Here is a 27,186-nt window from a genome sequence, read left to right on the forward strand (position 1 = left end):
ATAAATTTATATATGAAAATATATTTATATATATAAATATATATAAATATATATTTATATAGATATATATATATATATATTATATATATTTATATTCATGAATATATATATATATATATATATATATATATATATATATATATATATATATATTTATATATATATTCATATATATATAAATGTATATTTATACATATATTAATATATACAAATAAATATATGTGTATATATATATATATATATATATATATATATATATATATATATATATATATATATATATATTTATTTATTTATATATATATATATATATATATATATATATATATATATATATATATATATATATATATTGCCTTTATATGTAATTATGATGTATTTATTAGTAATTGTGATGAAATTATATTCGACGAAATCAGTGCCAGATGAGCAGTTATTCTTGTGCCTAATGGCATCTTACCCTGGACCTTTGACCAACTAGTCGATAATTGATTGATTTAATACCGTCACATAATAGAGCAAATTGTTTATAGAAAGGAGATAGAGTAAGGTAACGCTTATGTAGGACTGCTGTAGTTAATATATATAGATTCATTTATCTAAAAATATTAATTAAGATAATACCTACTTGGCATCGAGTTTGGCGGGTAAATGCTAAAGGTTGCTAGATGAATGACTAAAGAGGTACTAAATAGAGCACATACCTCCGCCACGGCATCTTATTTCTCGATTTTGCTCGACCTTGACCTTGACCTTTGACCTCAACATGGATTAATTGCCGTGGATTTCCATACTCAAATATGAACCAAGTTTAAAGTCTCTGTGACAACAGTGTCCAAATTTATGACTTATTACTTGAATTGGACATTTTTCTTGACCATGACCTTGACCTTTGACTTTTACCTTCCAAAATTTAATTATTTCCAGCTATTTACATAACAGTTAATCCCTGCAAGTTTCATTACTCTACGATTAAAATTGTGGCCAGGAAGCTGTTCACAAAGAAACAGACACACACAAGTAAACACACAAACAGGGGTAAAACATAACCTCCTTCCAACTTCGTTGGCGGAGGTAATTAAGTAACTTGATTAGTTCATAACATCTAATCTTGAAGTGTATGGAATTCTCTTGCTACCTTCTGTGTTCCTTTAATGGTAGATTTGAGTATGTTAGTGCTTGCCTTTCTATTTGCTATGCCTTTTTAAGCCATTTGCCCACTATAACATTCTTTGTACTATGAGATGAGTTAAAGTAAAAATTAAGAAAGAAATTATCCAGCAAAGAAAGGAGTTCAAGATAAATGAAGGAACTGAAGGAAACAATAGTAAAAATGGAATAAAGAGAAAGACGAGAGAAAGATCTCAATTAAGTTGGGAATAAGGAGAACCAAAAAAAAAAAAAAAGATTAATTAAAGTAAAAATTAAGAAAGAAATTATCAAGCAGAGAAAGAAGTTCGAAACAAATGAAGAAACTGAAGGAAACATCTTAGTTAAGATGGAATAAAGAGAAAGACGAGAGAAATATCTCAATTAAGTTGGGAATAAGGAAAACCAAAAAAATATATAAGAACAAGAAAAGTTGAAACGGGTAGTTCATTCGAAATGGAATATTCCTCTCCATTTTATTTCTATGAGACTGCATTCTTCTTCTTCTTCTTCTTCTTCTTCTTCTTCTTCTTCTTCTTGGGAAACTTGTGAAAGCTTTTTTCAGTTAACACTCACACTGGGTGTTTTTCCTGTGAGCTGTGGATAAGTTTTTTTTTTTTTTTTTTTTTTTTTTTGCTTTGAGTTTTCTATTGAAGAATGCTTTATATTATCTATTCTCTCTCTCTCTCTCTCTCTCTCTCTCTCTCTCTCTCTCCTCTCTCTCTCTCTCTCTCTCTCTCTCTCTCACAAGCCTCCTCATGGAAAGATAATTATTAGGGTCTTGGAAAACAGAAGAAGAAAAGGAAATAAAAACTTGATTATGTAAGAGAAACAAAACAGGTTACTTAACTCTTGTATTAAAAACCAGGTCACGAAGCTATTGTATTAAAACCAGGTCACTGAGCTGCTGTATCAAAAATCCAGGTCACGAAGATATTGTGTTGAAACCAGGTCACTGAGCTACAGTATCAAAAAAATAGGTCATCGAGCTATTGCATTAAAACCAGTGAAGCTATTGTATTAAAACCAGGTCACTGAGCTACTGTATTAAAAACCAGGTCATCGAGCTATTGTATTAAAACCAGGTCATTGAGCTGCTGTATGAAAAACCGGATCACCAAGCTATTGTATTAAAACCAGGTCACTGAGCTACTGTATTAAAAACCGGGTCACCGAGCTATTGCATTAAAACCAGTGAAGCTATTGTATTAAAACCAGGTCACTGAGCTACTGTATTAAAAACCAGGTCATCGAGCTATTGTATTAAAACCAGGTCATTGAGCTGCTGTATGAAAAACCGGATCACCAAGCTATTGTATTAAAGCCAGGTCACTGAGCTGCTGTATTAAAAACCGGGTCACCAAGCTATTGCATTAAAACCAGTGAAGCTATTGTATTAAAACCAGGTCACTGAGCTGCTGTATCAAAAAACCAGGTCACCAAGCTATTGTATTAAAACCAGGTCACTAAGCTGCTTTGTATAAAAAAAACCAGGTCTTCAAGATATTGAATTAAAACCAGGTCACTGAGCTGCTTTATTAAAAAAAAACCAGGTCTTCATGATGTTTTAAAACCAGGTCACTGAGCTGCTTTATTAAAAAGAACCAGGTCTTCATGATGTATTAAAACCAGGTCACTGAGCTGCTGTATTAAAAACCAGGTCATCGAGCTATTGTATGAAAACCAGGTTACTGCGCTGTTGTATTAAAAAGCGGGTCACCAAGCTATTGTATTGAAATCAGGTCACTGAGCTGCTGTATTAAAAAACTAGGTCATCGAGCTATTGTATTAAAACCAGGTCACTGAGCTGCTGTATTAAAAACCAGGTCATCGAGCTATTGTATGAAAACCAGGTTACTGCGCTGTTGTATTAAAAACCAGGTCACCGAGCTATTGTATTGAAATCAGGTCACTGCACTGTTGTATTAAAAAGCGGGTCCCCGAGCTATTGTATTGAAATCAGGTCACTGAGCCGCTGTATTAAAAACCAGGTCATCGAGCTATTGTATGAAAACCAGGTCACTGCGCTGTTGTATTAAAAAGCGGGTCACCGAGCTATTGTAATGAAACAGGTCACTGATCCGTTATGCGCTAAGTAAATTACCCTTTGGATGATAGATTACAGAAGAGGAGGCCTGACGGGTGCTACCAGGGTATCCGAGAGGAGCAAGTGTGTTCCTGGGAGCCCTACGTAAAGTTGGATTGATTGATTGATTATAAGTTTCCTGGCATCCTGACATCTAAGGTCATTGACGCCTATCCACGTATAGAAGAGAGAGAGAGAGAGAGAGAGAGAGAGAGAGAGAGAGAGAGAGAGAGAGAGATTACGATAAATGTGAACGAGAGATAGACCCAATTTCAAAGAACTTTCAAATGATATTGCATTATTATTATTATTATTATTATTATTATTATTATTATTGTTGTCATTATCTATCCTGTGATTAATTCAATTAATTTTATCTGTTCGTCTTATCATTATTCTAAATTTTTATATTACATTTCATTTATTCTATTTTGAGTTGTTTTTTTATATCAAAAGGTTTCCCTATTTTGTATTGTATTTATCCTAATTCATAAATACTGTTTTATCAATTAGATCAGTTTTAGTAATTGGGATAATTAATTTTACCACCAGGATCAATATATTTAATACTAGGATCATCACATTTTCAAAGGACCCCTCATCAGAATTGCTTAGATCATTCATGTAGGACCCTCTCCCGATCGCTACCTCATCATTGCTAGGACCCTCTCCCATTCGCGCCCTTGGGATTGCTAGGACCCTCTCCCATTCGTGCCCTTTGGGATTGTTAAGACCCTCTCCCATTCGCGCCCTTAGGATTGCTAGGACCCTCTCCCATTCGCGCCCTTAGGATTGCTAGGACCCTCTCCCATTTGCGCCTTCAGGATTTCTATACCCCCTCAACTAAAATCCTCTTCCTTTTCCTCTGCAGGTGATGTAACGAGGATCCGAGGACGATGGAAGGAGCGTCGCGGGGTGTGGTGGGCTTGGAGACCCTAGCCCTGGTGGTCATTCTGACGCTGTGCTGTTTCTGCTGTTGCTTAACTACCGTCCAAGCGAGCGAGTGAGTTCTCTCTCGGTAATCCTCTAGCACTGACCTTCCCCTACCCTGCCCTTGTGGGGTGTTTCTTCACTGGGGGGCTGTCTTTAGCTTGTTCCTCAGCACTGACCTTCCCCTACCCTGCCCTTCAGGTGTGCTTCTCTCACTGGAGTGCTATCCCTAGCCTGTTCTTCAGTACTGACCTTCACTTACTCTGCCCTTCTGGTGTGCTTCTTCACTGGAAGACTGTCCTTAGCTTTTTCCTCAGCACTGACTTACCCCTACCCTACTCTTCCGGTGTGCTTCTGTCCCAGGAAAGCTGTCCCTAGCTTGTTCCTCAGCAATGACCTTCCCCTACCCTGCTCTTTTGGTATGCTTCTTCACTGGAGGGCTGTCCCTAGCTTGTTCCTCACCACTGACCTTCCCCTACCCTACTCTTTTGGTATGCTTCTTCACTGGAGGGCTGTCCCTACCTTGTTCCTCACCACTGACCTTCCCCTACCCTGCTCTTTTGGTATGCTTCTTCACTGGAGGGCTGTCCCTAGCTTGTTCCTCACCACTGACCTTCCCCTACCCTAACCTTCTGTTGTGTTTCTGTCACTAGAAGGCTATCCATAGCTTATTCCTCAACGCTGACCTTCTCTAACCCTGCCCATCTGGTGTGCTTATGTCACTGGAGGGTTGTCCTTAGCTTGTTCCTCAGCACTGACCTTCCCTTGCCCTTCTCCTCTGTTGGGCTTTTGTCCCTGGAGGGCTATCACTAGCTTAATCCTCAGCACTGACCATTCCTTACCTTGCCCTTCTGATGTGCTTTTTCACTGAAGGGCTGTCCCTAGCTTAGTCTTCAGCATTGACCTTCACTTACTCTGCCTTTCTGTTGTGCTTCTGTCACTGCATAAGTTTCCTTGGCTTGTTCCTCACCACTAACCTTCTCTTACCCGCCCTTCTGGTGTGCTTTCTCTGGAGAGCTGTCCCTAGCTTTAGTCTCAGCACTGACCTTCCCCTACCCTGCTCTTCTTGTTCGCTTCTGTCACTTGAGGGCTGTCCTAGCTTTCATAGGCTGTGTTTATTCTTTCCATGAGCTCTGTACTGTTTTTAACTTGCCATCCTACCATAAATTGTATTTCTTTTCTCCTAGGAGTCATGTATAAACTTTCCCTAGACTGTTTTCTATTTCAAATACAAATCGTGTTGCTGTTTCACTTTTTCCTTCCATCCTTCTGTCACAAGACTCCTGTCTCAACCTACCCCAGGTTATCGTTCCCTTCAAAAGTTCCCCCTGTTCTTGAAGTGGTCAGTATTCTTAACTCCCTTGTTCACTCTTCTCTGAACGATTTCCCTTTTCTCTTACAATTCTTCCCATTTCTTTAACATTTCTCTCGTTTTCTTGAATGCTGTCTATTCTCCTCTGAATATCACAACCCTTTTTTCTTTGTATTATACCATTTTCATTGAATATTTTACCTTTTCATTGAATATTTTACCTTTTCGTCTTGATATTCTACCTTTTCCTCTAAGTCTTCTCCTTTTTTCTCTACGTCTTTAATTTTTTTTGCATTTTTCCCCATTTATTTTATCCCTATGAATATTTTCCCCCTACCCACGAATATTCTCCCCACACCTCTGAATATTCTTCATCGTCCTATGAATATTCCCCCTCTAAATATTCTTCCTTGACCTATTGATATTCGCTTGTCTGTGAATATCCTAAGTCATCCCTTGAATATTCTCATTTTGCCTCTGAATATCGTCCTCCTGCCTCTCAATATTCTCATTGTGTCTCGATACTCCCCTTATACCTCTGAATATATTCCATCTTCCTTTGAAGACCTCCTTCTTCCTCTGAATACTGTCCATCTGCCTCTGAATATTTTCCTTCTGGCTCTGAATACTGTCTTTCTTCTTCTGAGAATTCACTCTTGAACATTGAATGTTGTCACTACCTCTGAATATCCTCCTCCCACCTCTGAATGTCCACATTCTACCTCTGAATATCATTCTTTTACCACTGAATATTTTCATATTGTCTCAGAATATCCTCCCTTTATCTCTGAATATCCACCTTCTACCTCTGAATATCTTCCTTCGTTCCTTCTACCTCGGAATATCTTATTTCATCCCTTCTACCTCTGAATGTCCACATTCTACCTCTGAATATCCTTCTTCTACCTCTGAATATTTTCCTTTTGTCTCAGGATATCCACATTCTACCTCTGAATATCCACCTTCTACTTCTGAATATCTTCCTCCTTTCTCTGAATACCCTTCTCCTACTTTTGAATATCATCCTACCTCTAAATTTTCACCTTCTACCTCTGAATATCCTTCTTCTATGTCTGGATATTTTCCTTTTGTCTCAGAATATCCTACTTCTACCTCTGAATATTTTCCTTCTACCTCCAAATATTCTCCTTCTACCTCTGAATATTCTCCTTTTACCTCTGAATATTTTCCTTTTGTCTCAGAATAACAACCTTCTACCTCTAAATATTATTACTTATACCTCTAAATATCCTCTATCTACCTCTGAATATCCTCCTTCTACCTCTAAATATGTCCTCCTTCTACCTCTGAATATCCTCCTTCTACCTCTAAATATCCTCCTTCTACCTCTGAATATCCTCCTCCTACATCTGATTATCGTCCTTCTACCTCTTATTGTCCTTCTACCTCTAAATATCCTCCTTCTACCTCTGAATATCCTCGTTCTACCTCTAAATATCCTCCTTCTACCTCTGGATATCCTCCTTCTACCTCTGATTATCGTCCTTTTACCTCTTAATGTCCTCCTTCTACCTCTGAATATCCTCCTCCTACCTCTTAATGTCTTCCTTCTACCTCTAAATATCCTTCCTCTACATCTGAATATCCTCCTCCCACCTCTGAATATCCTCTTTCTACTTCTGAATATCCTCCTCCTACCTCTTAATGTCTTCCTTCTACCTCTAAATATCCTTCCTCTACTTCTGAATATCCTCCTCCCACCTCTGAATATCCTCTTTCTACTTCTGAATATCCTCTTCCTACCTCTAAATATCCTCATTCTACCTCTGAATATCCTCCTTTTACCTCTGAATATCCTCTTTCTACCTCTGAATATCCTCCTTCTACCTCTGAATATCCTTTTTCTACCTCTGAATATCCTCTTCCTACCTCTTAATATCCTCCTTCTACCTCTGAATATCCTCCTTCTACCTCTGAATATCCTCCTCCTACCTCTGAATATCCTCCTTCTACCTCTGAATATCCTCCTTCTACCTCTGAATATCCTCTTTCTACCTCTGAATATCCACCTTTTACTTCTGAATATCCTCCTTCTACCTTTGAATATCCTCTTTCTACCTCTGAATATCCTCCTTCTACCTCTGAATATCCTCTTTCTACCTCTGAATATCCTCCTACCTCTGAATATCCTCTTTCTACCTCTGAATATCCTCTCTCTACCTCTGAATATCCACCTTTTACTTCTGAATATCCTCCTTCTACCTCTGAATATCCTCCTTCTACCTCTGAATATCCTCTTTCCACCTCTGAATATCCTCCTTCTACCTCTGAATATCCTCTTTTTACCTCTGAATATCCTCCTTCTACCTCTGAATATCCTCTTCCTACCTCTTAATATCCTCCTTCTACCTCTGAATATCCTCCTTCTACCTCTGAATATCCTCTTCCTACCTCTGAATATCCACCTTCTACCTCTGAATATCCTCTTTCTGCCTCTGAATATCCTCTTTCTACCTCTGAATATCCTCCTTCTACCTCTGAATATCCTCTTCCGACCTCTGAATATCCTCCTTTTACCTCTGAATATTCTCTTCCGACCTCTGAATATCCACCTTCTACCTCTCAATATCCTCTTTCTACCTCTGAATATCCTCCTTCTACCTCTGAATATCCTCCTTCTACCTCTGAATATCCTCTTCCTACCTCTGAATATCCACCTTCTACCTCTGAATATCCACCTTTTACTTCTGAATATCCTCCTTCTACCTCTGAATATCCTCACCTTGCATTGCCCGTTTCCTTAATCAACGACATGAAATGTAACACTTAAAATCTCCCTTTATCTTGTCAAATCTTCCTCGCCCTCCACTTGACAATAATCTCCTAGATCTTCTGGCTGTTCTCGTTAATCTTCCTTCCTTGGTTACTGATAGGGATGCCCCCCTTATTTCGCTGCTCCTTGAGAGTAGGGCTTTTAACTTTCGGTTTTTTCTTTCGTAGGATTTGAGCTTTTTGGTGTATTGAGTGTAACTTACTTAATAGCTTTTTTTGTATAACTTTCCTTCAGAGATGATAAGGTTCAATTTATATTATATTATATATATATATATATATATATATATATATATATATATATTATATATATATATATATATATATATATATATATATATATATATATGTATGTATATAGTTAATAGAATAGATATGTAGATAGATAGATAGATATGTGAATAGATTGAAATAGATTGAATACTAATGTTGCATTGCTCCACTAAAAGAAACAGTTATGGCCAACACAATCCCACCCACCCACCTCTCTCTCTCTCTCTCTTCTCTCTCTCTCTCTCTCTCTCTCTCTCTCTCTCTCTCTAGGGGGGAAAGGCTCCTCTCCATGACTAATGCTTAACAACTTGATTAAATAGCGCATAATCATCGCCAACTCAATCACGTGATTTACATTCGGAATGTCATTATCCCGACTGGTACGAAATAGCCATCACTCACCGATGCCACTCATCTTTAAGGGGTGACCTTGTGGATATGTGTGTAGTCTGCAAAAGTGGGAAGGAGAGGAGATAATGAGTTTGCTGAAAGCAATGATTGAAGTGTTGGTCTCTTTTGCTTTCGAGTGGATGGTTAGATTGGTGTTTTGAATAGTCGGAAATGATGGTATTATCAAAGGTGTTCTTAAGGGAAAATGATGTTGTGTGTAGGATTGTGGGTTGTGAAATGTGGGTATTGTCCTCCGTAGAATTTTAAAAATCTTTGTGTATGTTTGTGCTTGTTTAACTCTCATTATTCAACCAATAAAATAATCTTGGCTTTTCAAACTGTCACATTAAACAACGATCAATAAAACTTGGTTTTTCAAAGTGTCTCATTGATCAAAGAACAATAAATCTTGTCTTTTCAAACTATTTCATTGATCAACGAACAGTAAAACTTAGTTTTTCAAACTGTCCCATTAATGAACCAACAGTAAAATTAGTTTTTTTTTAAATGATACCTTTAAACAAGCAGCCATAAAACTTGTTTTTTTCAAACTCCGATTAATGAATCAACGGTAAAATTTGGTTTTTCAAACTGTCCCATTAAACAACGAATAATAAAACTTGTTTTTTTTTCAAACGGTTCCATTAGTGAAACAAAAGTAAAATATGGTTTTTCAAACTGTCCCAATAATGAACAAACAATAAAACTTGGCTTTTCAAAATCAAATTAATGAACCAACAGTAAATCTTGGTTTTTCAATCTCTCATCAATCAACTATCAATAAAACTTGTTTGTTTCTAGCTGTCCCATTAATTAACCAACAGTAAAATTTGGTTTTTCAAACTGAACTGTTTAACAACGAGCAATGAAACTCGCATTTTCAAACTGTCTCATTAATGAACCAACAGTAAGCATTGGTTTATCAAACTATACCTTTAAACAATGAACAATAAGATTTGGCTTTTCAATCCATTCCTTAATTGAACCAACAGTAAATATTGGTTTTTCAAACTGTACTGTTAAACAACGAGCAATAAAACTTGGTTTTTCAAACTGTTCTGTTAAACAACCAGCATTAAAACTTGGTTTTTCAAACTTTCCCTTTAATGAACCAACAATAAATCTTGGTTTTTCAAACTGTACTGTTAAACAAAGAGCAATAAAACTTGGTTTTTCAAACTTTCTTTTTAATGAACCAACAATAAATCTTGGTTTTTCAAACTCTTCTGTTAAACAACCAGCAAAAAAACGTGGTTTTTCAAACTATCCCTTTAATGAACCAGCAATTAATTCTTGGTTTTTCAAACTGTCTCATTAATCAACACATCTATATAGGATCTCTCTAGGACCCCTTTTCTCTCTCTCCTCCTACAGGTACTTCATGGAGTCCTCCGACAAGGAAATCCTAGATTTCCTCCTACATAAAAGCAGATACGACCGTAGGATACGGCCACCAGTGGAAGGTACGTCACAATTTTAAGGGTCAACTGAGCTCTTTGGTGAAGTCTGTGTCAGTTTTTATTGTTGATATGATTAATATTATTATTGTGTATCATTTTTATTATTCTTTAATAACAGATTATGTTATTATTATTGTTATTAATATTACTATTACTATTATCATTATTATTGCCTTAGATGTTTTTGTTATTATTATTATTATTATTATTATTATTATTATTATTATCATTATTATTGTTATAATTATTATTATTATTAACTGATTATGTTAATATTATTGTTATTGATATTACTATTGCTATTATCATTATTATTGCTTTAGATATTATTATTATTATTATTATTATTATTATTATTATTATTATTATTATTATCATTATTATTATTATTCCTTAGTTTTTGTTATTGTTATTATTATCATTATGATGATGATGATTATTATTATTATTGTTATTATTATTATTATTGATTAGTAGTAGCAGTTGTTATGTGTTGTTGTTGTTGTTGTTACTGAAAAATCCACATTTCTAACACACCTTCAACAAACATTCATCCAATAGAGCATCCTGTTTCATTTTCATCTTCTTTTGGAAATATTGATTTTAAAAAATCTATATAAACATTTCTCAACTATTTATCATCCTTGACCTGATATCTCTTCATTTCTTCGTCTTCCATTGCATTAGCTTTCCTTTTCATTCAATTTAATATGTGATATCCATTATTTTCTGTTATGGTGTTTTCTTCTTCTTCTTCTTCTCCTCCTCCTCCTTCCTCCTCTTCTTCTCCTTCTTCTTCTTCTCCTCTTCTTCTTCTTCTTCTTCTTTTCCTCCTCCTCCTCCTTCTTCTTCTTCTTCTTCTTCTTCTTCTTCTTCTTCTTCTTCTTCTCCTCTTCTTCTTCTTCTTCTTCTTCTTCTTCTTCTTCTCCTCCTCCTCCTCCTCCTCTTCTTCTTCTTCTTCTTCTTCTTCTTCTTCTTCTTCTTCTTCTTCTTCTTCTCCTTCTTCTTCTCCTTCTCCTCTTCTTCTTCTTCTTCTTCTTCTCCTCCTCCTTCCTCCTCCTCTTCTTCTTCTTCTCCTTCATCTTCTTCTTCCTTCAAAGTTTGGATTTGAAGACCACCATATAGTTCTCAGAAACATATTTTTCTATTTTGCCTCATATCTCATGAACACACACACACACACACACACACACACACACACACACAAACAAACAAACAAACAAACAAACAAACAAACAGATAAACATCTCTGTATGTCTTTATCATCTGATGTTTTCGTGTTCTCTCTCTCTCTCCCTACGACAGAGGGCCCCCTGAAGGTGAACGTGAGTGTACTTTTGTTGAGTCTCTCCTCCCCCGACGAGTCCAGTTTGGTGAGTAGAAAACGGGAATTGTAGGAATTGTATCGCTTCTTGAAATAAATTAAATCTGTATTAATTGTAGCTTTTTGGTGTTGTATTTTAATACATTTACAGCTGTATTTCACGTTTAAGCTTCTTTAAAATCGACAGAAATACGAAGTGGAGCTGTTACTACATCAACACTGGCTTGATCCGAGGTTAAAACATGACGACGCTGGTAGACACCCTTATCTGAGTGGAATCCACCACATAGTAAGTAGGGCTAGACCCAACTAGAATTTAGTGATGTTTTTTATAATTTCAAAAGACTAATTAGTGATGTTTTTCATTTCAAAAGATTAAACTATTGTAAAATACGAAAATATTCTTCCCTGGAAAGTAAAATACAATGAGGATAATAATTTGATAGTTACTTATGCTAATATGAATGTGTGGATAAAGATATTCTTGTAAGTGCACAAGTTAAAGAGTGAGGTTGCGAGGCATACACCCTATTTAAGCGGTATAGTAATAATGTTTATGCCTCGTTTGTAAATATATTCAAATAAACTCATCCTTTACTAAGATCTTCATCCCTACCTGGGGGTCTAACGCCAAGACACCCCAGCTAGGAAACTTGGGACATTTAAGAAATTTAGGACATCAAAGAAACTTAGGACATCAAATAAACTTAATACATTTAAAAAAAACTTAGGACATCAAAGAAATTTAGGACACCAAATGAACTTAGAAAATGAGTATTCGACATCAAAAACTAGGACAAAAATTAGGACATCAAAGAAAATTAGGAAGTTGGGGATTCAAAGACAATTAGGACATCAAAGAAAATTAAGACATTAAAGAAAACTAGGACCCCAAAAAATTAGGACATCTAAGAAAATTAGGACATTAAAGAAAACTAGGATATACAAATTTAGGACATCAAAGAAAATTGGGAAGTTGGGGATTCAAAGATGATTGAGACATCAAAGAAAATTAGGACATAAAAAATTAGAACATCAAAGAAAATTAGGGCAAAATATTAGGACATCAATGAAAATTAGGACATTGGGGATTCAAAGAAAATTAGGACATCAAAGAAAATTAAGACATTAAAGAAAACTAGGACCCCAAAAAATTAGGACATCTAAGAAAATTAGGACATTAAAGAAAACTAGGACATACAAATTTAGGACATCAAAGAAAATTGGGAAGTTGGGGATTCAAAGATGATTAGGACATCAAAGAAAATTAGGACATAAAAAATTAGAACATCAAAGAAAATTAGGGCAAAATATTAGGACATCAATGAAAATTAGGACATTGGGGATTCAAAGAAAATTAGGACATCAAAGAAAATTAGGACAAAAAATTAGAACATCAAAGAAAATTACATCAAAAATTAGGACATCAAAGAAAATTAAGACATTAAAGAAAACTAGGACCCCAAAAAATTAGGACATCTAAGAAAATTAGGACATTAAAGAAATCTAGGACATACAAATTTAGGACATCAAAGAAAATTGGGAAGTTGGGGATTCAAAGATGATTAGGACATCAAAGAAAATTAGGACATAAAAAATTAGAACATCAAAGAAAATTAGGGCAAAATATTAGGACATCAATGAAAATTAGGACATTGGGGATTCAAAGAAAATTAGGACATCAAAGAAAATTAGGACAAAAAATTAGAACATCAAAGAAAATTACGACATCAAAAATTAGGACATCAAAGAAAATTACAACATCAAAAATTAGGACATCAAAGAAAATTACAACATCAAAAATTTAGGACATCATACAAGCTTCCTACATCGCACGCCTCTGGCAACCAGTGTCCTAAAATCACGGTTAAATTATACTAACGATCCCAATAGACCCTGAGTTTCATTGGCTGGTGTTAGTCGTCTTATTGAGTGACCCCCACTGCAGTTTAACTGTTAATATCTAAGCCTCAGCAGTAAGCCTCCGAAGCAGATTAGCTCCTCTGGCCGGAGAAGCCTTTGGAGGACTATTGTTATCCTCCTTTGGAAGTCCTATTTGGGAGCTGTTAAAGTCTCCCTTTGGAAGTCCTAGTTGGGAGCTGTTAATGTCTCCCTTTGGAAGTCCTACTATTGGGAGCCGTTGAAGTGAATATCTGGGACTTTACTTACTGATTTAATTAATATTCTAATTGACCCATCTCTCTCTCTCTCTCTCTCTCTCTCTCTCTCTCTCTCTCTCTCTCTCTCTCTCTCTCTCTCTCTCTCTCTCTCTAAGTTTTAAGTGTCTATATATTTTATATTTGATTTGATTTACTGCCAGCTGTTCCAACTGTCTTCAGTATCTATCAGCCCCTGTATACCTTAACGTGGCAAAAGCTGTACTAGTCAGGGCCACCCATACTAGGTTGGTGTGCTGTGAGTGATTAAACAAGTATCTCTCACCATCACCAATCCGCAATGGCCAGCCTGGTGGTGTAAACTGGCCCAAACCCAAGATATGAATTGAGATATCTGAGGCCTTTGTCCAGCAGTGGACTAGAAATGGCTACATTTGTTGTTGTTGTTATTGTTGTTGTTGTTGTTGTTGTTTTATATAATAATATCTTTACAAGTAATTCAAGAATGTATTCAACCAACCATGTAATTATCTACATGTATATTTTAACATGTATTACTTTATACATACAAGATCATAGTTGGTCTGATACACGTATTAGCTTACACATTTGAGATACGTGTATATGGGTCGAGGAATTTTGCGTCTAAAGTACTTTCGTCTAAAGTCACCTTGGTCTAAAAGCACTTTGGTCTAAAGGCACTTTGGTCTAAAAGCACTTTAGTCTAAAAGGAACTTTTATGTTAATATTCGTTCTTTTACCTAATGATTAATTTGCCATAAAGGATTTGCGGAAAACGACTTTTGGTTAATAAACCTAACCTAACCTAACCTAACCTAAAAGAATGGCTACTAACACAAAAGTTCCTATAGGCTAAAATGCTTTTAGACCAAAGTGACTTTAGACCAAAATCTTTTTAGACCAAAGTGCCTTTAGACCAAAGTGCTTTTAGACTAAAGTGCCTTTAGACGAAAGTGCTTTTAGACGAAAGCGCTTTAGACGAAAAGGTCGCGTCACGTGGGTATTATCCTCTTCTTTTTCTTCTTCTTCTTCTTCTTCTTTTTATATATTAAATATCTTTATAAGTAGTTTAACAAGAATATATTTATCTACATGTATACTATACTTTAACATGTATTACCTTATACATACAAGATCACAGTTTGTCTGATACACGTATTAGCCAGTACATGTAAAATACCTGTATATCATCCTCTTCTTCTTTTTTTACAGAATGACATGTGGTTGCCAGATACCTACTTCATAATGCATGGAGAGTTCAAAACTGATCTTTCTAAAGATGACATCGCCTTAAAAATATATAGTGATGGAAAAGTCTCTTATACGATAAGGTAAACAACAGTCTTTTAAGATAAGAGTCTCCTGTGTTTTCACAATCTTTACGTCATGTTTTTTTTTAGTTTATGGAATGAAAATGCATTTTTGTAGTATTTAAGTTTATATAGATGTGTTAGGTAGGATATTAGATTAAAAATTGATATATAATTGACTTAGATTGTGAAGTAAAAACAGTATGAAATGAAACGAGTTGATCTGAAATGGTCTGAAAATGTTTAAGTTTATCTGTGTTTTAATTAATCATTACTCAGCCATATTCATGCTTGTGATTTTTAAGAAAGAGATAAGAAAAATTATTTACATTATTTTCATGATATAATCTCACTTTTTTATTTTTTCAAATATAAAGAATGAAATATCTAGATCAAATCTTATCTTTACGCGCTTAGTTCTAGACGTAACGCGCCCTTCTTATCGGCAAAGTCCTTCACCCTTTTTAATATATCTGCTTCTGTAGAAAGAGTTAGAAAATTTCATTTACATAGATTTTTATGATATGATCTCACTTTTTTAATTTTTTTTCAAATATAAAGAATAAAATATCTAGATCAAATGTTAACTTTACGCGCCAAAGCCTAAACGTAACGCGAGACCTTCTTATCTGTTTCAGGAGGTATCTGGTACTCTCTTGCGAAGGAAACCTGAACAAATTCCCTTTCGACGACCCATTTTGTACCTTCTCAATGGAGAGCAGTAAGTATCTTGCACATATTCGTGCGCTGTCCATTCGGCCCATCGCTAAACCCACTAACTAGCCTTCTACATGCTGTCAAACATCTCTTAACTGTTACTTCTTAATATAAACTTTAGATGAATGGGCCCCCTAGCCCCAGTGCTGAATACCATCAATTAAATCCACTGAAATAAAAACTTTATAAGTTCAAGATTAATCAGTAACAGTATTAACTAGAATTCAAGTTTGTTTTAGAAACTCTTGTCATTCCAAAGGCAGGTACATGAAACTGTCATAACTAACATGGGCTAAAATCAGATGATACAGAAGCCAGGCTCAGTAGATGATGACGTCATCGAACCCATTTGTAAGAGTAATGTCATACAATGGCTTTGTCTCCATTTCTTTGCGTGTTTTTATTTATATATGAAAACCAAACAGATTGGACTATGCAAAAACAGCTTAGAAAAAGTATAAATACCATGATTCTGTCCAGCTATGGCTCTTGAATCCTGATATCATATGTTCTATTAATCCAAAGAGATTTGTTTAATTCAATTAAGATATAATCACCTCACCTACTCAGGCTAAACATACAATTCTCTCTTGTGACAGTATCTTACAATAGACTCAGTTGATGATGACGTCATAGAACCTATTTACAAGACTAATGTCATACAGTGACTTTGTCTCCATTTGTCTCTTAAGTATAGAGCCCTTCCCATGTATACATATGTTTCTTTATGTTTTTTTAATTATATATGGAGACCAAACAGATTGGCCTATGCAAAAACAGCTTAGAGAGTATAAATACCCTTATTCAGCCCAGCTAGGGCTCTTGAATAATGATAGCATATGTACTATGAATCAAAAGACACTTGTGTAATTGAATTAAGATATGATCAGCTCAACTACGCAGGCATCACCTCACCTACTCAGGCTAAACATACACTTCTCTCTCGCGACAGTATCTTACGAAAGACACGAATTGACCTATGCCTGGCTCAACAACACGGCGTCGGGCAACGGCACGTCTTTAGCCAAGTCGTCCAACCTGCGAGCACTTAACGCCTACATGATAAAGAACCGAACACTCTTCTGCGAAGAGACATTCTTCTGGAGAGGTGAGAGACTGACGTATTTCTTCTTTATTCATAGGCCCGTTTCTTTTAGAATTAACCAGATTAATCCTCTGATTGACCATTTTCTTTCAGAATGTTTTGGTTTAAAGGCTGTTTTTTTCCAGTTTGTGAAAGGGATAACCAAATTAATTTGATTTCATTTTTCAGATAGCTTAGGTAAAACCTGCTTTTTAGCCCCCCCTGCCTAAGGCTTGAAAGAGTTAACTAGATTGATTTGATTAATGATTTATTTTCAGGTAGCTTAGAAAAAAACTAGTTCCTAGTCCCAGCCTCAGGTTTGAAAAGGATAACCAAATTGATTTCATCAGTGGTTTAGATTACAAGGATGAATAGATTGATTTTATTACGCAATTGGTTAGTAGTATCTTCCACAGCACTTGGCTAAAGTCTGTCTTCAGTTAAGAATTTGAAGAGATAGTGAAAGCTATCTGACTGACCAATGGGCTAGCTGTTTTCAGAGTGTCTCTGGTTACAAATACTGGTATAAAAGAACTAACCATATTAGTATGATGCTCCAGTTAATCAACTTTTTCAGAACAAGGATGAAAGGGTTAACCAAATTAAAATGATCATCCAATTAATCATTAGGTTGAAAATTAATGGCTAGGAAAACGCTTCACAACATTAATCTTATCGAGCAATCAATTCTTCTGTTCCCAGTGATTGAATAAAGGCTGTCTTTAGGATTTAGTAGTAGGACGATTAACACGATTAATCAAGGACAAATATTCAATCTCAATTTTCTAAAGTGCTTTGTCAAAGGCTGCTCTGTGCCTATAGTCCATTTCTTTTAGCGATGCATATTTGCACCGACTCGCGGCGGTGCCCTCTTAGCTCGGAAAAGTTTCCTGATCACTGATTGGTTAGAATTACCTTGTCCAACCAATCAGCGATCCGGAAACTTTTCCAAGCTAAAAGGGCACCGCTTCGAGTCGGTGCAAATATGCATCGCTAAAAGAAATGGACTATAGTCAGTTTTTGTTAGATTTCTTAGCTACAAGCTCTTTGGTGTAGGCATTTTAGAACCAGATTAATTTTGAGGCTCTTTAGTTTAGGCATTTTAGAACCTAGATTCAATTTGAGGCTCTTAATGTAGGGGTTTTAGAACCAGATTCACTTGAAGGCTCTTAATTTAGGTTTTTTTAGAACAAGATTTATTTTCAGGCACTGTGTAATCTAAGCATTTTAGAACCAGATTCACGCTGAGGCCCTTTAGTGTAGGTATTTTAGAACCAGATCACTTGAAGGCTCTTTTATCTAGGCATTTTATAAGCAGATTCACTTGATGGCTCTTTTATCAAGGCATTGTAGAACCATATTCACTTGAAGGGTCTTTTATCTAGGTATTTTAGAACCATATTCACTTGGAGGGTCTTTTATCTAGGCATTGTAGAACCATATTAACTTGAAGGGTCTTTTATCTAGGCATTTTAGAACCAGATTCACTTGAATGGTCTTTTATCTAGGCATTGTAGAACCATATTCACTTGAAGGGTCTTTTATCTAGGCATTTTAGAACCAGATTCACTTGAAGGGTCTTTTATCTAGTCATTTTAGAACCATATTCACTTGAAGGCTCTTTTATCTAGGCATTTTAGAACCAGATTCACTTGAAGGCTCTTTTATCTAGGCATTTTAGAACCAGATTCACTTGAAGGCTCTTTTATCTAGGCATTTTAGAACCAGATTCACTTGAAGGGTCTTTTATCTAGGCATTTTAGAACCAGATTCACTTGAAGGCTCTTTTATCTAGGCATTGTAGAACCAGATTCACTTAAAGGGTCTTTTATCTAGGCATTGTAGAACCAGATTCACTTGAAGGGTCTTTTATCTAGGCATTTTAGAACCAGATTCACTTGAAGGGTCTTTTATCTAGGCATTTTAGAACCAGATTCACTTGAAGGGTCTTTTATCTAGGCATTTTAGAACTATATTCACTTGAAGGGTCTTTTATCTAGGCATTGTAGAACCATATTCACTTAAAGGCTCTTTTATCTAAGCATTTTAGAACCAGATTCACTTGAAGGGTCTTTTATCTAGGCATTTTAGAACCAGATTCACTTGAAGGGTCTTTTATCTAGGCATTTTAGAACCAGATTCACTTGAAGGGTCTTTTATCTAGGCATTTTAGAACCAGATTCACTCGAAGGGTCTTTTATCTAGGCATTGTAGAACCAGAGTCACTTGAAGGGTCTTTTATCTAGTCATTGTAGAACCATATTCACTTGAAGGGTCTTTTATCTAGGCGTTTTAGAACCACATTCACTTGAAGGGTCTTTTATCTAGGCATTGTAGAACCATATTCACTTGAAGGCTCTTTTCTTTAGGCGTTTTAGAACCACATTCACTTGAAGGGTCTTTTATCTAGGCATTTTAGAACCATATTCACTTGAAGGGTCTTTTATCTAGGCGTTTTAGAACCACATTCACTTGAAGGGTCTTTTATCTAGGCATTGTAGAACCATATTCACTTGAAGGCTCTTTTCTTTAGGCGTTTTAGAACCACATTCACTCGAAGGGTCTTTTATCTAGGCATTTTAGAACCATATTCACTTGAAGGGTCTTTTATCTAGGCAATTTAGAACCAGATTCACTTGAAGGCTCTTTTATTTAAGCATTGTAGAACCAGATTCACTTGAAAGCTCTTTTCTTTAGGCGTTTTAGATCTAATTTTGTCTATGCCACAGATAAACATCTGAATGGTTGATTTAAACAGGGCTAAGGGGTCTTTAGGTCAAAGTTCTTGCCAGAAACTTTTACAGTTTAAGAAAGTATTCGCTCAAAAGAGCCATAATCTTCTACAGTGCATCACCCAAAGCTCGCTGTATGCGGAGCCCATTCATTGGCGCAAAATTTGATTTATACAAACTCCGGAAATGTCCCATTGTAACTACAGTTTGCCCCTTGACTATTTTGTAGTTTGTACTTAGGAGTAGTGAGAAACAATACACTTCTCTTTCAATGCTGTGGAATTTATTGTTATATATTTTTAGCATAACTTTGCAAGGTAAGAAATGACTGCACAAAACAATTTTAATACCTTTAGATACCCGGATATATCCTTAGCCGGATATATCCTTGCTTCTGCACGATCGAGTAGGAGGTCGGAATTATGGAGGCCGTAGGCAAGGGCTTCTGAATGCTGATATAGAATCAAAAGATGGACACGGACAGCCAGATAGCCTAGCTTTTATTTACGTTTAAAGATAGCCAGAGCTTTCCATTGTTTGAATACAGACAGCTTTTTTTCTGTTCAATGACAGCTATGGCTTTCTTCTTTTACTTTATGCATTTATGAAAACGCTTTGGTTATCCTGATTTACTTCTTTATTTTATTCTAATGATAGTGGGAACCACCACTTAGTTATAGTCGCCGCAACGTATCCGGGCAAAATAAGCTCCGCCCCTTGATGACGTCAGAGCCAATCACGATGTCTCCCACCTTAGCAGCGATCACAATACATCCCCTTACAAATTTCAAATCATACTAACTTCTAATCACATTAAGGGAGTGTGTTGTGACCACTGTTATTACGGGAGACATGATTGGCGATGGCGTCATCGGGGGCGGGGCTTATTTCGCCTGGAATCTCTGCGGCGACGAAAGGTAGATATTTTAATCGGCTGCCATCATCAAAACAAAGGGCCGAGTTGATTGCAGCTTTGCAACTAATAAAGAAACCAATAGATTTTTTTTTTATTTTAAATTTGTCTGCTTTTCTTATATACTTTTTTTATATACTGAAGTCATTGAAGCTCATAAAACTGGGACCACAGTTTTGTCTGTAAGAATTTATGTAGCGTTTTTAGACTTCAAAATCTCATGGGTATATTTTCCTCTTATCTTTAAGTAATATTCTTTGGGATATAGATAATAAGAATAAGTATATGTCTCTATTTCATCAATATTTGTATTGGATTATAAAACTTTTCTCTTAATTCTGCCTTGTCTTTTTGTGTATAATAGCTCAATCACATTCTATGTCTGTGTACAAAGTGTAAGTTCAATTTGCAAGTAGATATACTCTTGAACTATTAAACTATCCTTTCATACTTGGGTGTATAATATAAGATTTTTCACTTCAAAAAAACAGTTACAAGTAGATGTTGTTTTTAGTTTGAACAAACCTCTCAGGAAGATTAAAAAAATATCTAGATATTCCGCATGTTTCAATTATGTTGTATAAGTTATTATTCTTTCCCCATAGATGAGAGAGAGAAAATATATATATATATATATATATATATATATATATATATATATATATATATATATATATATATATATTGCAATTCTTTTTTGCACGCCACAACATATTACACTTCCTAAAATCTATGTTATCTGTTTTGTCTTCAAAAAAAAAAAAAAAAATTAAACAAGTATAATTCACAGTATTTGATGTTGACATTCTCAAAGAAAAAAACATTCTAAAAAAAAACTCTTTGTTTATTTGTTTTTTTTAGAAGGTTGGGTGTTCCCCCCCTCCCTTGGCGAGGCAATGTCATCCGGTCAAACAACTACTACTACTACTACTAATACTATTACTAATACTACTATTACTACCACCTATACTGCTACTACTACTAAGCCAATCTCACTAACTGTAGTTACTCATCTCTCTCTCTCTCTCTCTCTCTCTCTCTCTCTCTCTCTCTCTCTCTCTCTCTCTCTCTCTCTCTCATTAAGACGATGTTACCCTGTCTTTCCTTACTCTCTCTCTCTCTCTCCTCTCTCTCTCTCTCTCTCTCTCTCTCTCTCTCTCTCTCTCTCTCTCTCTCTCATTATGACGATGTTACCCTGTCTTTCCTTATTCTCTCTCTCTCTCTCTCTCTCTCTCTCTCTCTCTCTCTCTCTCTCTCTCTCTCTCTCTCTCTCTCTCTCTCTCTCTTTCTCTCTCTCATGTCCAATATTTCTTATATTCTCTCTTCCCTCTTTCTAAAATTACTTAGCAAATATTCATTCTATTTTCATTTCCCTTTGTCTAGTATTCCTTTATTCACTTCCCTTTATCTAATATTCTCCCTTTCCCTCACTTTGCCTAATATTCCTTCTCTCTACTTCCTTTTATCTAGTATTCCTTATTTCTTTCTCTCCTTTTGTCTAATATTAAATATCTCTTTCCCTCCCTTTTGTAATATTCCTTTTATTTATTCCTTTGTCAAGTATTCCTTATTTCCCTCCCTCTGCCCAATACTCCTCCTTTCTACTTCCATTTATCTACATTTATCTAATACTCCTTCTTTCTTTCTCTCCCTTTATCTAATATTCCTTCCTCCTTTTACCTGCTTTACCTAATAATCTTTCTTTCACTCCCTTTGTCTAATAATCCTTCTATTTACTCCCCTTTGTCTAATATTTCTTCTATTTACTCCCCTATGTCTAATATTTCTTCTATTTACTCCCCTTTGTCTAATATTTCTTCTATTTACTCCCCTTTGTCTAATATTCCTTCTATTTACTCCCCTTAGTCTAATATTCCTTCTATTTACTCCCATTAGTCTAATATTTCTTCTATTTTCTCCCCTATGTCTAATATTTCTTGTATTTACTCTCCTTTGTCTAATATTCCTTCTACTTACTCCCCTTTGTCTAATATTCCTTCTATTTACTCCCCTTTGTCTAATATTTCTTCTATTTACTCCCCTTTGTCTAATATTCCTTCTATTTACTCCCCTTTGTCTAATATTTCTTCTATTTACTCCCCTATGTCTAATATTTCTTGGATTTACTCTCCTTTGTCTAATATTCCTTCTACTTACTCCCCTTTGTCTGATATTTCTTCTTTCCCTCCCTTTGCCTAATACTTTCTTTCTACTTCCCTTTATTTAATATTCCTTCTTTCTTTCCCTCCCTTTATTTAATATTCATAATTTTTCCCTCCCTTTATCTAATATTTCTAATGTCATTCCTTCTATTACCTCAACTTCTCTTGCACTCCATCACTTTGTCTAATATTATTTTTGCCTCCTTTTCCAAGAACCCCTTTTTCCACCATATCTTCTATGTCCTCTCCCAACGACCGGTATCCCTTTCATTCATACTTTTCTTGCCTTTGTCATATAACCTTCATTACTCTCATTCATGTTCCTTAGTCTCTCTTCCTTTGCAAACGTTACTCTTTTTATGTGCCCTTAATTTTTGCATCCTTCCTTATGTATCTATTTTACTCTGCAGCTTTTTTCAATTCCTTTGTCCAATTTTCGTCTCTTTCACATTCTTCTTATTGTACTTATTTTAATCCGTTTGTCCAATATTCGTCTCTTCATATTTTTTTGCTGTACTTTTTTTAATCCCTTTGTCCAATATTCGTCTCTTCCTATTCTTCCCGCTGTACTTTTTTTAATCCTTTTGTCCAATATTCGTCTCTTCGTATTCTTCTCGCTGTACTTTTTTAATCCCTTTGTCCAATATTCATCTCTTCGTATTCTTCTCGCTGTACTTTTTTTAATCCCTTTGTCCAATATTCGTCTCTTTGTATTCTTCTCGCTGTGCTTTTTTTAATCACTTTGTCCAATATTCGTCTCTTCGTATTCTTTTCGCTGTACTTTTTTTAATCCCTTTGTCCATTATTCGTCTCTTCGTATTTTTCTCGCTATACTTTTTTTAATCCCTTTGTCCAATATTCGTCTCTTCGTATTCTTCTCGCTGTACTCTTTTAATCCCTTTGTCCAATATTTGTCTCTTCGTATTCTTTTCGCTGTACTTATTTTAATCCCTTTGTCCAATATTCGTCTCTTCGTATTTTTCTCGCTATACTTTTTTTAATCCCTTTGTCCAATATTCGTCTCTTCGTATTCTTCTCGCTGTACTCTTTTAATCCATTTGTCCAATATTCGTCTCTTCGTATTCTTCTCGCTGTACTTTTTTTAATCCCTTTGTCCAATATTCATCTTCGTATTGTTCTCGCTGTACTTTTTTTAATCCCTTTGTCCAATATTCGTCGCTTCGTATTCTTCTCGCTGCAATTTTTTTAATCCCTTTGTCCAATATTCGTCACTTTGTATTGTTCTCGCTGCAATTTTTTTAATCACTTTGTCCAATATTCGTCTCTTCTCGCCTTTCATTTTTTTCTCTCCACGTGGAACATGACTCACCCTTCACACACCTATCTCCTTTGCCTTCCTTTGTCCTGTAATCGTCTCGTCTTCTGTCCATTTTATCACTTCCCTTTGTCTAGTACAACTCCTCCATGCCTCCTTTCTCTTTCTTCTAATTCTCTCTTCCAATGTCCAGTATCCGATCTCCTTCTATCGCCTTCCTGATTGCATTTTCTCTCTCTGTGGCCCATTTTCGTCTAGAGGGTAATTCTAAATGTATTGTTTAAGCATTCTCTCTCTCTCTCTCTCTCTCTCTCTCTCTCTCTCTCTCTCTCTCTCTCTCTCTCTCTCTCTCTCTCTCTCTCTCTCTCTCTTGTGACAGTATCCTTCATAGCTTAGGGATTGGCAGATAGAATGTCCCAATATTTTGGTTTCAAAACTCTTTAGTATTTTCGTGGGTTAAAATGGCTGATATATAACTTATGAGAAGTGTTTGACTGGGTTTTACCAATCACAATTGTTATAAATAGATTTTTCCACTGTTTTTCTTTACTTGGTATGGTTACTCTGGGCTGCTTGTGAGAGTTGAGCACACAGTAAATGAAATAATGTATAGCAAAGTACACACCATTTATTATAGTGTTAAACCCCCTTTATCTGCATAGTTAAGTAACGTATTAATGTCTGGAAGTATAGTCAATTTTTTTTAGCGATGCAGATTTGCACCGACTCGCAGCGGTGCCCTTTTAGCTCGGAAAAGTTTCCTGATCGCTGATTGGTTGGACGAGATAATTCTAACCAATCAGCGATCAAGAAGCTTTTCCGAGCTAAAAGGGCACCGCTGCGAGTCGCTGCAAATCTGCCTCGATAAAAGAAATGGACTATAGTTGGTTTATTGTTTACGTTTCTATATGCACTTAAAATTTGCTAGTCCTTTTTCAAATATGTGGTAGATTATTTGGCCCTCATAGAATCCCTGAGTTTTATAATTTATCTCTTCATTACCATTATTCTGATCACCTTAGCTCTTTTTATCATTTGGTTTTTGTTTGCCGAGTGTCTTTAGCCTCGCCCTGCGGTGTGGGGGACATGCCGGAGACCCAAAGTGCTCAGCTAGTCATTCTGTTGCAGGCCCGAGCCCGATACTTGGAGGTTTGGCTGGGGGCTGAGTGTGGCCCGTTTGTTACAGTAAGAGTAGGACACTTAGCACACGCTCCCTCTTCCTTCCTCTACAGACAGCACCGAATAAAAAAAAAATCCTTTCTACGATGCTCCTCCTACTACTGATATAACCTTGTGGATCCAAGTCAACCCGAGTCCTTTATCCGTTGTCCCTTATCCCTTGTGTCCTCATACCCTGTGTCCTCATACCGTAGTCATCCAAAGACCGCCCCGCCCAGTCTTGCCTGTGTATATCAGGTTTGGCGTTTACCCCCTCTGTCCTACCCTAACACTCCTATGTGAAGTTTCTTATGAAAACAGTCAAAATCTCTCTCTCTCTCTCTCTCTCTCTCTCTCTCTCTCTCTCTCTCTCTCTCTCTCTCTCCTTTTTATTCTTTTAATCTATGTATAATCTACAACTTCTTTCCTACAAGTTTACTTCTACATTTCTTCACAGTCAAAATGTTTTCTTAAAGTAAAATTTGGTGATATAAATGCATATATATATACACAATTGATTTAATGTACAATAGATATGGACTTGAAACCCTTTTAGAGGCTATACACATGAAGGGAGATTATCTTCCATTGCATTTCAGGGATACGTCGTACCCAAAGTTCACTCTTCTATCGCTCGTTCTCTCGTACGTTCGTTTCATGACCAAAGCTTCATCTTGTGTTTCCACATTCAACTCTACATTATATTTCCATTATTACATTTCAAGTTTATATTCATTTTCATATAAGAGTTTCAGGCATTTGGTATCCAGACCTGAACTTAAATTGTTGTGTTTTTATTTGGCTATTTCCTTTATGTGCTGAGTCCAGGATCATCCTTTTCTCTAGGTTTTTTATTGTATTTTTTTAATTTTGTTTTTTGCTTCTGTTTAATTTGCCTCAAGCTAAATCTCCCTGACTAATGCAAATATTGCATGGCTAAAATTCTATTGTTTTATTTCATCTTAATTAGAGTCCCAGGTTTGTCTCCTGTTTCAGAACATCATAATCAGATTAACTGTACTGAGTCTTGGTTCCTAGTCCTTTGTAAACCCCCAAATGCCTTTGCTTTTAGACTTCAACCTTGTGTAACGTTATCAGTTGTTGTTATCCCCTTTCACTGAACCAACTCCCGTTTATGTTGAAGGATCCAGTTCCTTTACTGTATCAAAATCCTTCGTTGGTTATTCCCAGCTAGTGCGCGCAAAGCCGCAGCGTTCCACGTTCTAGTCTTTCGACGAATACTGTTTTAAAGACTTTAAGTTAGAGATCTTATATTCTTGCCAATTTCTCCTTTCCATTATTTTATTATCTAGTTTTATTTAAAGCCAATTAGGTACATTTCAATTCTCAGCTAGTTCGTGCAAAGCCGCAGCATTCCATGTTAGCGTTTCGACGATTACTGTTTTAAAGCCTTTACGTTAGAGATTGTATAATAATCTTACTAATTTCTCCTTCCCAGTATTTTATTATCTAGTTTTATCTAAAGCCAGTTAGGTACATTTCAATTTCATGAGAAAATAGTTATTCATCTTATTCATCTCATGAACCTTCATGCCAAAGAATCTTAAGTAATTCATATTATACTAGATACTTAGTAACACCATAATTGTCTGCACTTGCTGATTTAGGCAGTCCTTGATTAATGGCTACTTCTTTCTAACCAGTTTTGTTGCCTATTTTTAATTGGTGTACATTAATTTACCCCCAATTTATAACAGTTTATATTGCATGTACAGTTCTCATTGTAATAAGTTGACACCAATTCTCCGTTTTGCTTCATTTCAACCCAGTATTTAGCCCCAAGTTTTTAGTTACTTTTGCATAATTTGTTTAGCCTTCCAATCATTTTATCAACGCCATTGGGACCATACATTATTGTTCACTATGACAGGAGGAGAAATGTCCCTTTTTGGGGATGTAACGAGGGACGATATTGGGATAGAGTTTGGGATGATAAGGAGAATTCTTCTGGTAGCTTC

At 35.8% G+C, this 27,186-nt stretch overlaps 1 protein-coding gene across 17 annotated transcripts in view; it reads left to right on the forward strand.

Moving 5' to 3' along the window:
- Positions 1-27,186, forward strand: part of pHCl-1 (pH-sensitive chloride channel 1) — a 149,619-nt gene that overhangs the window by 34,942 nt on the left and 87,491 nt on the right. For all 17 annotated transcript variants that reach the window (XM_068370981.1, XM_068370984.1, XM_068370988.1 and 14 more), the window contains exons 2-8: positions 4,107-4,238; positions 10,308-10,396; positions 11,699-11,766; positions 11,905-12,006; positions 15,068-15,186; positions 15,804-15,886; positions 16,835-16,990. In XM_068370981.1, the coding sequence (XP_068227082.1) occupies positions 4,132-4,238; positions 10,308-10,396; positions 11,699-11,766; positions 11,905-12,006; positions 15,068-15,186; positions 15,804-15,886; positions 16,835-16,990 (724 nt within the window). In that variant the 5' untranslated portion in view covers positions 4,107-4,131. The remainder of the gene's footprint in view (positions 1-4,106; positions 4,239-10,307; positions 10,397-11,698; positions 11,767-11,904; positions 12,007-15,067; positions 15,187-15,803; positions 15,887-16,834; positions 16,991-27,186) is intronic.

Source organism: Palaemon carinicauda, chromosome 3, assembly GCF_036898095.1.
Source record: "Palaemon carinicauda isolate YSFRI2023 chromosome 3, ASM3689809v2, whole genome shotgun sequence".
Classification (NCBI taxonomy): Eukaryota; Metazoa; Arthropoda; class Malacostraca; order Decapoda; family Palaemonidae; genus Palaemon; species Palaemon carinicauda.